At 36.3% G+C, this 13,134-nt stretch overlaps 1 protein-coding gene across 2 annotated transcripts in view; it reads left to right on the top strand.

Annotated features, from left to right (window-relative positions):
• Positions 1–13,134, top strand: part of DARS1 (aspartyl-tRNA synthetase 1) — a 67,848-nt gene that overhangs the window by 4,980 nt on the left and 49,734 nt on the right. For both annotated transcript variants that reach the window (XM_059053693.2, XM_067025936.1), the window contains exon 3: positions 1,331–1,423. In XM_059053693.2, coding sequence (XP_058909676.1) covers positions 1,331–1,423 — 93 coding nt within the window. The remainder of the gene's footprint in view (positions 1–1,330; positions 1,424–13,134) is intronic.

Below are 13,134 nucleotides of genomic sequence, written 5' to 3'. Positions count from 1 at the left end.
CCATGTCCACTTAGGCACAGGCAGTTCAACACAGGCTGTATTTGACTTTATAAGTCATTGAAGTGTTCAGGAGATTTGCATTTTGAAATTATCTCTTTGACTCCAATGTAGACTGAATTAGGGGGTCAGGGGATTACCAGTTAGAAGGCTTTTGCTATAGTTTAGGCAAGATATAATAGTACTTTGCTTTGGAATGGTGGCAGTGAAGATGAAAGAGAATTGGATAGATTTTAGAGATATATTTAAGATGTACAATTCATAAAACTTGAGGCAGACTACATATGGAAGGTGAGAGAAGGTGTTAACCCTCATACAGTGTGGGTAGGAATGTAAATTGGTGCAGCCACTATGGAAAATAGTATTGAGGTTCCTCAGAAAATTAAGAATTGAACTACCATATGATCCAGCAGTTCCACTTCTGGGTATTTATCTGAAGAATATGAAAACACTAATTTGAAAATATATCTGCACCCTTATGTTCACTGCAGCATTATTTACAATAGCCAAAATATGAAAACAACCTAGGTGCCTATCAACAGATTAATAGATATAGAAGATGTGGTCTATATATTTAATGGAGTACTACTCAGCCATAAAAAGACATGAAATCTTGCCATTTGCAACAACATGGATGGACCTTAAGTGTATAATGCTAAGTGAAATAAGTCAGACAGAGAAAGACAAATACTGTATGATTTCACTCATATTTGGAATGTAAAAGTAAATAAATAAATGAACAAATCAAACCAAACAACAAACACATAGATAAAGAGAGCAGAGTAGTGGTTACCAGAGGGGAAGGAGCATGGGGGGAGGGTGAAATGGGTAACAGGATAAACTGTATTGTAATGGATGGAAAGTAAACTTTTGGTGGTAAGCATGCTGTAGTATGTATAGATGTTGAAATACAATGTTATAAACATGAAACTTACGTGATGTTATAAACCAATGTTATAAACCAATTAAAAAGAAAAGCAGGACTTTCCTGGTGGTGCAGTGGTTGAGAGTCTGCCTGCCGATGCAGCGGATATGGGTTCGTGCCCCCGGTCTGGGAGGATCTCATATGCTGCGGAGCGGTTGGGCCCGTGAACCATGGCCACGGAGCTTGTGCGTCCAGAGCCTGTGCTCCGCAACTGGAGAGGCCACAACAGTGAGAGGCCCGCCTACCACAAAAAAAAAAAAAAAAAAGCAAAAGAAAAAAGTGTTGCTAGATATTGAGAATCATTTAAGATAATACCAAGTACTATGCTAGCTATCAAATCAAAATAATTTTGATCTTGATCTCTTTGTAAATTCTGAATTACAAGATTGTTTCATTTATTTGCTGCAGACCGAGTTTTGGTTCGAATTAGTGACTTGACATTACAAAAAGCTGATGAAGTTGTTTGGGTGCGTGCAAGGGTTCATACAAGCAGAGCTAAAGGTAAGATTGATTAAATGATTACAGCTTTTTTGGTAATCATTGAATTTTTTGCTTTTCAAATTTCTCACAGATCAAAGTAAATCTTTAAAAACAAAACAAAAACACCTGTTTTCCTTCTTAAATCACTATAAAGTATTAGTCCATGGTTAGTTAATTTTAGGTTCTTATAAGACATCCTTAAAACAATTTAGCCTTGGGCTTCCCTGGTGGTGCAGTGGTTGAGAGTCTGCCTGCCGATGCAGGGGACACGGGTTCGTGCCCCGGTCCGGGAAGATCCCACGTCCCGCAGAGCGGCTGGGCCTGTGAGCCATGGCCGCTGAGCCTGCGTGTCCGGAGCCTGTGCTCCGCTACGGGAGAGGCCACCACAGTGAGAGGCCCGCGTACTGAAAAAAAAAAACAAACAAAAAAACAATTTAGCCTTAAAACTCAGATGAAATCTAAGACTCTAAGGTACTTTTCTAGCACCTCTCAAAAGTTTAATTTTTTGAAGTAAAGAGTGTTTTTGAGAAGTATTTCATTTGTTAATATTCTTACATTTGTAATATTTAGACAGGGAGAGAGGTAGAAGAAAGATAAGGCTAAGACTGGATTGTCTAGTACTCACTGGCTACATTTAGCTATTTAAATTAAAATTAAAATTATATAGCTCAGTCACCAGCTGTATTTTGAGCGCTAGTGGCTCCCGTATTGGACAGACAGGACAAATACAAAATATTTTTATCATTGTAGAAGGTTCTCTTGGACAGTACTAAGAATTTAGCATTAACAACAAAGAAGAAATATTAGGGGAGTTTAGACAAACCTCAGTTCCTTATGGAAAATTGTCCTAGCCTAGTGTTCCAAATTGTCTGAAAGTATTAGTGACGCTTATATTGGTTTATAACTTTATACTTTTCACACAGTTTTTTTTTTTTTTTGCAGTATGTGGGCCTCTCACTGTGGTGGCCTCTCCCGTTGCGGAGCACAGGCTCCGGACGCTCAGGCTCAGCGGCCATGGCTCATGGGCCCAGCCGCTCCGCGACATGTGGGATCTTCCCGGACTGGGACACAAACCCATGTCCCCTGCATGGGCAGGCATACTCTCAACCACTGCGCCACCAGGGAAGCACTCACACAGTTTTTCACACTTGATCATCCCCACAGATTTGTGAAGTAGACAGAATAGGCACTGTTATTCCACTTTATAAATGAGGAGACTAAGGCTCAGAATGATAAAGCTCCTTGCCCAAATTCTCATGGTAATTGGTGGAATATGAAAAGAATTCAGAAGCTTTTTAGAACACCTTCTGTCTCCCTAGCTGAGTTAATTACTTCTGTACTATTTAATACATTCTGTGGTACAGCATTTCTTACTTTGTGTTTTAAAATATTTATTACAGAATTAATACAGGGCCATTATTTTTTAAATTCCAACATTTTATACATATATATCTTACTCTCTGAGGATCACTACTATTAAGAGTTTATCGGGAATTCCCTGGCAGTCCAGTGGTTAGGACTCTGCACTTTCCTTTTTCTTTTTTCTTTCTTTTTCTTTCTTTCTTTCTTTCTTTCCTTTCTTTCTTTCCTTCCTTCCTCCCTCCCTCCCTTCCTCCCTTCCTTCCTTCCTTTCATTCCTTTTCTTTCTTTCTTTCTTTTTTCATGCATGCACACATGCTGTGCCAGTTCTTAGTTGCAGCACATGGGATCTTTGTTGCTGTGCAGAATCTTTTAGTTGCGGCATGTGGGATCTAGTTCCCTGACCAGGGATTGAACCTGGGCCCCCTGCATTGGGAGCGCAAGTCTTAACCACTGGGGAAGTCCCAGGACTCTGCACTTTTACTGCCAAGGGCCCAGGTTCAATCCCTGGTCGGGGAACTAAGATCCCACAAGCCACATGGCATGGCAAAAAAAAAAAAAAAAAAAAAAAGAGTTTATCTATTCTTCCAGTATCCTCCCCCAAACAGATAAATACTGTTGGACTTTGAGAAGAATGCTAGTAGAATTTTAACTTTAAAAACTGTTGATTTGCCTTCCTGAAAGGTTGGGCCATTTATTCAACCAATAGATAATCACATTGTACTGTAATCCTTCATTTACTTGTCTTTCTTCCATTGGATTAGGAACTTTTGTTCTCTCCAAACTGGCACCTTGTTTCCTAAACATAGTTATTTAGCAAATTAAAAGATAGAATGCACGCTACATGTAAGCTTAAACCAAAAATACTTCCCTTTACACTCATCCAAAAAATGGAACAGTTTGAACATGAGTAAGGACAACTGCAGTGAGTTGAAACACATCAGATATGTTTAAATCCATAAGTTTATAATAATGCTAAGGCAAACAAACAGAAAACCTAGTTGGTCGTCAGTGGAACAAGCTCATTATTTTCAAATCTGGTAAATACTAAAGTGGAAGTATCATTTCTGTATGAATTGTATATCACTGGCTAACCAAATGGTAGATACGGGGAAGTGTCTCTTTAGAGAAGTGTCCAGCTAATAAAATGAAGAATATTGGGACATCATCATTTTGCCCCCAGTGAATTATCTGGACATTGATCATCAGTGATTGCTAACAACATAATAGAGAGACAACCAGGATTTATTTTATGTCTTTATGAAAGAACACACCACCACCCAATGAAGTAGTCTTGCCCAAAAAATTGTTCCTGAATCTTACTAAGCCTTTAGCAATAACCAGCAACTTACAGGACAAAGGAACATGTTAAATAACAATGGAGGTGCAATCAGCACAATCTAGTAGTAAACTACTGGGCAGAAATGACCTGGTCTCTTCAAGAATTAAATTGAAAGGGAAGGGGGTACCTATGGATTAAAACAGATTTAAGATGTCTCTTAACCAATCACTTATTTGGATCCTAATTTAAATCTACAGTTAAAAAAAAAAAAAAGACACTGAGACTTGGATATTTGGTGTTAAAAAATTGTGGTTTTTTTCAGTTGAAATAATAGTACTGTTGTAACATTTTAAAAAACATCTTCTCTCTTAGGGATCCTTATTGAATTATGTATGGATGAAATAATAGAGGGTTTGCAGGGGTTTGCTTCAAAATAGTACAGGAATTGAGGGATAAGTGGATTGGGGCAGAAGTTGAGGAATGAGTGGATTGGAGCAAAGCTGAAACAAGAATGGCCATGAATTGATAACTGTTGAGGTATGTGAGGATTGTAGGTAGGTGTTGATTATCATTTACAAATAACGATCATTTTGTCCTTTTCTTTCAAATGTTTATCTTATTTCTTGTTTCTCTGCAATAATCAGTAGATTCTCCAGTATTAAAAGGATTCTCACAATAAAGAGGTTTTTTAACAGTGGAGACATAAATTCCTGCTGAGTTATTTCATGACTTTAAGTGTTCTGCATAAAATGTCATTATAAAACAATGCCAAAGTTTAAAAAGTAGGTCAAAAGAAGTTTTCTTCTAGTCCAAGTTTTCTGTTATCAGGAGTAGGTATTAAATTTTATCAGACCTTTTCCAGAAATTATTTCCCTCAAAATATCGTGCTGAATATATTTATACAGAGATTCATTATACTATTCTCTTTGCTTTTGCGTTTGAAATTTTCCACATAATAAAAAATTTTAAATACAGTTGATCTTCATTATTCACAGATTGTATATTTGCAAATTCACCTACTTGCTAACATGTATTTGTAACCCCAAAATCAATACTTGCAGTGATTTCACTGTCATTCACAGACATACCAGACATTCGCATGAGCAGAGTTGTAAGAAATTTGAGTCTCCCAGTGCACACATTTTCAGCTGAGGTTAAAAACAGTGAAGCTCTGCCTTGTATCAGCTCTCAAAAACAAGTGTCCTTTTCACAGTCTATTTAATGCCACGTTCTTCACAGCCTTGTGCTTTTTGTTGGTGATTTGACTGTTTAAAATGGCCCCCAAGCATAGTGCTGAAGTGTTTTCTAGTGTTCCTAAATGCAAGAGAGTCATAATATGCATTATGGAGAAAATACTAGTTGTTAGCTAAGTTTTGTCCAAGCATGAGTTATAGTGCTGTTGGCCGTGAGTTCTATGTTAATGAATCAACTATGTATATTTTAAATAAGATGTCTTTAAACAGAAATACATACAGAACAAATTTGTGTATTGATGGACTGATGAAAATATTGTAACCAGACATTCACAGAAACCTCACCCTATATTTCCCCTAGGAGCAATCTCGATATTTGCTCATTTATTGTTCTGATGACTTTATAAAACATAACTACCACAAATAGCAAGAATCAACTGTATGTAATTCTAGTGATTTACAATAATGGATTTCTTAACGTTGAACCATTTTTGGATTCTTGGAATAAACTGAATTTGGTAAAGGTGTGGGTAGTATTCTTTTAGCTAAGTTTCAATAATATGTTTTTTTGGAATTTTGCATTAATCTGGTTTTCATAATTTTTACTTGGAAAATTCTACTTTGTTTTTAAGTTTGTATATATGTGTATGTGTGTTTAAGTTGTAAGTTACCCAAGTAATACAAAGTATTTTCACATGAATTTTTCAAAGAGTACAGAAATTATATTCCTTTTCTTCTCTACTACCTATCTTTTACTCCAGCCTTTTCTATTAATTCTTAATAATTTGTTCATTGTCTTTCCAAAAATATTTCTTTTTAATGCACATATGTGCACACACACACACAAATACATACAGGTTTTTTGCTTTGTGTGTGTTTTGTCTTATTTTATGTAGATGATATCATATTTTTACATGTTATTTTGCAATTTTTTTATTTTCAATTAACAGTGTTTCTTGGAGATACTTCCATGATATTAGTTATAGATCTACATAAGGCAGTATTTCTCTAGGATAGATATCTAGAAGTGAAATTGCTGGGTTGAAGGGTGGGCATACACATATTAAAATTTTCCAATACCAGAGTACCCTCCAGAAAAGCTATACTCAGTGGTAACTCCCACAAGTATGTGACAGTACCACTTTCTCCACATTCTTGCCAGTAATGATTGTCAGTGTTTTTTATTTCTGCCAAAGAAGATTATCTGAAAAAATGAATAAAATCTTTGAACTTGCAGAACCCTGATTGCTGCTACTCCCTTCTTCCTTACATGGAAAAAATTATACCAATAAATATGACTTACTTGGAATTATTCATGTGTTCTAACTCCAGAAGTAGTATCACATTAAAATTGGACTTGGACAAACAACCTATGCTGGCAATTTCAAGTAAAGCAAAGTTCTGAAAAAACCATAAATAAGGAAATGAAAGTGTCAAAATCATAGTGTCAAAAGTATGACAACTAGAAACCTGTTAAGCAAAAAAACCAAAACCTAGTCTGTTTATATAACAAATATCTGTATATTTCTCCTCAAATTAAGGGCAGTGTTTTATACATTTTTAAAGATTAAAAATCAGATTTCCTATGATAGGTTTATGCTTCACACCCCTAAAATCAAGAGTTTTATATAGGAGCAAGGAGAAATTTTTAACTCTTAGTGATACACTTAACATTAGTTTCTTTCGATTGTGAAAGCTTATGAGCATATTGAAAAAGTAATTGAAATATCTATGGTTCCTTTCAAATTTTATACATACTACATGGAAGTCATTGGCACAAGATAATTCTATTTAAATATTATTCTTCCTAAAAACTTAACATATACTTCCAAAATAGCTACTTTATTTATGTAGTCAGTTTAGGATTTTTAATACCAAAGGTCAGAACATCAACTTATAGCCATACAAGAATATTTCAGGGAAAATAACAAATGGAAACTACTTTAAAACATTTAAGTCTTTGCTGTTTATTCCATAACTGATTAACATAAGCGATGAAGGAAAATGTTAATCTTGTTTATTAGGAAGTGAAGGTGCATTATCTAAATAATAAATTCAGGAGCTTGGCAAGCTAAAAGACAGTAGGAAGAGATGAAAACATAAGATTGCCTCACATCTTTGATAACTAGTTCTCCCACCAAGGCTTACTTCGTTACTGAGCCATCACCAAAATGGAGATGAGAGTAAACTTTTTTGTCCTGGCAGCCTACCATGTTTGTTCTTCAGCTTAGAAATAAAGATTGCACCTGGTGCTGTAAAGGAAGGTTTCCAACTTTACATTTTTCTAAAACAGACCTCTTGTGTAAATTTAAGAAATAAACTGCCTCTTCTAAAAACTTGACTCAAAATGCAACACAAATTTTTAACTGCTAAGGATTTAAATTTAAAATACCTAAAAGCAGTGAATTCATTCAGCTGTTTTGAACATTGAGTTTCATTTCTCTTCTATAAACTCTCTCTTGATTGGGGAGTTCCATGAAGAAAGATGAATAATATGTAGTAGTTGATTAATGTGTCTTATAAAGTTCCTTTACTAACGTAAGCAGTGAGAATTCTTTGCTAAACTGAGAAATTACATAATTGCTTCTTAGAATAAAAAATAATATATGGCGGGCTTCCCTGGTGGCGCAGTGGTTGAGAGTCCGCCTGCCGATGCAGGGGACACGGGTTCATACCCTGGTTCGGGAGGATCCCACGTGCTGCGGAGCGGCTGGGCCCGTGGGCCATGGCCGCTGAGCCTGCGCATCCAGAGCCTGTGCTCCTCAACGGGAGAGGCTACAGCGGTGGGAGGCCCGCGTACCTCAAAAAAAAAAAAAAAAATATATATATATATATGGCTATAGTAAAAATTAACTTCCTGTAGTATAGAAAGATATAAAATGAAAAACAGAGCTACAGTATGATCCAGCAGTCCCACTCCTGGGCATATATCCAGAAAAGACGAAAACTAATTTGTAAAGATACATGCACCCCAATGTTCATAGCAGCACTGTTTACAGTAGCCAAGACATGGAAGCAACGTAAGTGCCCATCAACAGATGAATGTATAAAGAAGATGTGCCATACACATATATATATCAATACATACACACACATGCACGCGCACACACAATGAAATAGTACTCAGCCATAAAAAAGAATAAAGTATTGCCATTTGCAGCAACATGGATGGGCCTGGAGGTTATCATACTAAGTGAAGTCAGACAAAGACAAATATTATATCACTTACATGTGGAATCTAAAAAGTAATACAAATGAATTTATTTACAAAACAGAAACAGACTCACAGACATAGAAAACAAACTTAACAGTTACCAAAGGGGAAATGAGAGGAGGGATAAATTAGGAGCATGGGATTAACAGATACACACTACTATATATAAAATAGATAAACAATAAGAATTTACTGTATAGCACAGGAAACAATAGTCAATATCTTGTATATAACCTATAATGGAAATAATCTGAAAATATATACATATAATTGAATCAGTTTGCTATACACCTGAAATTAACACAGTGTTGTAAATCAACTATGCTTCAATTTTTTTAAAAAAGAGGACAAATAGAAGTCTCACAAATCTAGCTCTACTGTCAGATCACAATCTGTTTTCCCCCAAAATAGCCACTGTTTTTTCTTGTGTATTCTTTCAGGAAAAGAGTACATTTACAAATATGAGCATATCCTTTGTTTTTTAAATTCACATAAAAGGGATCTCACACACACATATTGCCCCTTGTTATCACTTACCAATGTCTGTAAGAAAATGCCTTGCAAGACATTGAACCAACCAGATCATGCATTGCAGTGTATCACCGACCAGAGACAGAGAAAGAAAGAACAATTTTGTTTACTAACACCTTTCAAGAACTTGGTGTCAAAAATACTTGAGAGAGGTAGCCTGAATGGACAGCTCTGTTTACCAGGAAACCAGTACTGATTTTTTAAGTCTTTTAAAAATCTTTCTGAGTGTACCATCGAGGTTCTAGTATTTATTTGTTTATTTATTCTTAATAAATTAATTTATTTTTGGCTGTGTTGGATCTTCGTTGCTGTGCACGGGCTTTCTCTAGTTGTGGTGAGCGGGGGCTACTCACTGCAGTGGCTTCCCTTGTTGCGGAGCACCGGCTCTAGGCGCACGGGCTCGAGAGCACAGGCTTAGTAGTTGTGGCATACGGGCTTAGTTGCTCCACGGCGTCTTCCTGGACCAGGCCTCAAACCCGTGTCCCCTGCATTGGCAGGCGGATTCTTAATCACTGTGCCACCAGGGAAATCTCAAGGTTCTAGTATTTAGAAGTGCTTTGAACACGGAAAACTTGGAACCATGGCATTAGAGTCACATGTAGATCTGTTGCAGTAGTAAAGACTACATAAATAGGGAGTGATAATAGAACCTCAGTTCTTTTATTTAAATAGTGCTTTTATGAACATCTTTGTCACTAAGACTTTCCATACTTAATTTCCTTAACATATATTCTAAGAAATGTATTTCTTGAATCAGAGAACATTTTAAGCCCATTTTTAATGCCCACTGCCAAATTGATCTCTGAAAGCATTGTACAAGTTTACCTTGTTATAAACAAGTTATGAAGGAATGGTTTTCACTTAATTCTCCCAAGCATTGTATGATATTGTATATTTTTAAATCTTTACTAGTATGAACGGTGTAATGTGTCATCATCATTGTTTGCTTCAACTTGCATTACTTTCGTTTCCAGTAATACTTTTCTCCTTATGTTTACTTACTAGGTTTTTTTCTTTTTCTTTCAGAGTATTTGTTCTAGTCCATTACCCATTTATCTATTGGGATCTCAGTGTTCTTTACTCATACATCTTTAAGATCTTTATGTATTAAAGATATTAACTCATATAGGTTATGTGTCATTCAGCAATTATTTTTCCCAGAGTGGTTTTTTTTGCTATATAGACGTTCTATAATTTTGAAACTTAGAAAGTCCTCCCTTTTTCTATTGTACAGTTTGATATTCAGTTCCAGTTTTTACTCAGTTTTTTAGTTTATCTCCTGAATTCCATATAGAATTAGAATCTCTTTGCTCTAATAGGGTCTGTTCTCACTTCTTTCTTATGCTGCATTAATCTGGCTGTTCCTGTACATTTTTACTTACTGTAGGTTTATAATATAATATGCTGATGGTATTGGTCTCACCTCTACCCTTTTCATCCCATCTATTGGCTTTTTTAAAAAATAAAGTTTAATTTTTAGAATTACATACAATAAACACATTAAACATTAAAAGAGAACAGTGAACATTCTTTACTTTACCCATAACCATTGATTTCATGATTTCTTTTCCCTAGCAGGCATGTCAGATCTTAGAAGTGCATTTGCTTCTGTGTTTAGCCTCTTGAACTTCCCAGGTTTTACTTACTGCTTGTGTTGAATCTGGAACATGGCCACGATTTTCTTTCAACCCTTACGTTTCTTTTGTACCTATCTCTTTGTCTCTTTGATTGTATTGTTCTCTCTTTTCTTTTTTTTTTTTCTTTTTTTTTTTTTTTTTTGCAGTAAACGGGCCTCTCACTGTTGTGGCCTCTCCCATTGCAGAGCACAGGCTCCGGACGCGCAGGCTCAGTGGCCATGGCTCACAGGCCCAGCCGCTCCGCAGCATGTGGGACCTTATCAGACCGGGGCACAAACCCGTGTCCCCTGCATCAGCAGGCAGACTTTCAACCACTGCACCACCAGGGAAGCGCTCCGTATTGTTCTCTTAAAAAAATATTTTTTCTGATTCGGAAAGTAGTACATGGTTATTGTAGAATGTTCAGAAAATATGAAGAACAGAATAATTCCCTGTGATTTCCCCATCCGTTAGTAGCCACATTTTAGTGTTTTTCTTCCTATACCATCAACTTCACATTTTGATGGTTTTTTTCTTACACAGTCAATTTTAATATCTTTCTTACACAAAGTTATGATTGTACTCTTTGTATGGCTTTATCACTATTTTCACATAATTGTCTATCATAAGTGTCACAAATATTTACTTTGTGTTCCCAGTACCCACCATAGTTTTTGGGCATAGTAATCCAGCTGTGAAACAGAAATGGTCATCAGACTTCAGATAAGTTAGTGGCAGTGGCAGTGGTGCTATTAGTAATAGTAATAACGATTAATATTAATTAATAACATTAATTCATAGTTAACATTAATTGGGTATCTGTCACAACTCTAAACTTACTACTTACATAATCTTCAAGATTATAAATGAAAACTCAAGAAAACCCCATGAGTAATATACTGTTATTTTCTCCCATTTTGCAGATGAAGAACTGAGGCATAATTAGTTTAATATTTTCCAGTAGGCCCCTTCATAGTAAATGATAGGATATGATCCTATCTATGTCTTTTGATTAAAAAGATTTTATTCTTTACCAAACCCTTACACTAAATGTCACCCCTTAGTGCTGACCTAAAGATATTTTCCTGTGCTCACCCTTTATAAGTACTATAGAGCCCTCCATTCTCTCTCAAGGTCTTTGTGTAGCACTGGAGTTCATCACAAGATTGCTTTGTAGTGCAGCCAGGTCAGTGCTTCCTCTGTCTGCACTATTAGAGCAGCTAAAGTACTTACTAAATCATGCACATTACCTTCCATTTCAGGCTAACATTCTGTTCTAAGTGGGCTAATATCTGGCTATGGTTTCAGTAGTTCTTGGGATAATGTCATTTGATTCATTTGCAGATTTCTCTATCCATTCAGCATCTTAAAATCCCTTTGAACTTGTTCAGTTCATGTAACTTTCTTTTTTAAGATTTTACTTAGTGACTGGACCATACTCCAAAGGAAAGGGAAAAAAAATTCTATTCAGTGGTAAAAATATGTCTATCATATATGACTCAGAAGTCCATAGATTGTGTCTATCTTGGCACTCTACAACCTCTTTTTAACCTCACAATTGCTGTCAGATTTGCATTTCAAAACTGTATGTTGAAAGTATTAAGTATAAGTTTGCTTGCATTTTTGCTTTTTTTTTGGTGGGACCAGGGGAGGCAAAGCTAATTCTCAGTGTAAAAATAATTCTCAGTTTAAACAACAAAACCTGTTGACGTTTTGAAAGACAATCTGATGAAAAAAGTGGTCTGGAAAATATTTAACTTGTTTTATGAGGAAGTAGTTTCCTAAAACTTGATCAGAGACTTTTAAAAAGGATCTACTTTGGAGAAAAGACCTGTCACAAAGATGGTGAGTGACTGGTGAATCTGTTATGAATATTATTTTTCAAAAGGTTAAGAATAAGGAATGACAGTTGCTTATAAAAGGAGGGGGAGTCAAGAGGCCCAGTATTATGTAGAAATAAAACTGGTTATAGGGCATAAAGAGAATGATCTTTTACAGACAAAGTAAACTACTTGGAGTAGGACTTCCCTGGTGGTGCAGTGGTTAAGAATCCACCTGTCAGTGCAGGGGACACGGGTTCGAGCCCTGGTCTGGGAAGACCCCACATGCTGCAGAGCAACTAAGCCTGTGTGCCACAACTACTGAGCCTGCACTCTAGAGCCCACGAGCCACAACTACTGAGCTCATGTGCCACAACTACCGAGCTCATGTGCCACAACTACCAAAGCCCGCGTGCCTAGAGCCCATGCTGCGCAACAAGAGAAGCCACCACAATGAGAAGCCCGCGCACTGCAACGAAGAGTAACCCCCGCTTGCCTCAACTAGAGAAAGCCTGTGTGCAGCAACGAAGACCCAATGCAGCCAAAAACATAAAAATTTTTTAAAAATTAAAAAAATACCAAACTACTTGGAGTAAAAAATAAAGTGGAACTATTATAAAGGATGAAGAATTAGAAAGACGATAAGGGAAAAATGAGAAAAATAGAACAGGAAATAAGCTAGCCTGTTATTCTAAATGCTCTTTGAAATGTACTTTG

Source organism: Kogia breviceps, chromosome 2 (assembly GCF_026419965.1).
Source record: "Kogia breviceps isolate mKogBre1 chromosome 2, mKogBre1 haplotype 1, whole genome shotgun sequence".
Taxonomy (NCBI): Eukaryota; Metazoa; Chordata; class Mammalia; order Artiodactyla; family Physeteridae; genus Kogia; species Kogia breviceps.
The sequence above is the reverse complement of the archived record's forward strand: the minus strand, read 5'-3'. Positions and strand labels throughout refer to the sequence as shown.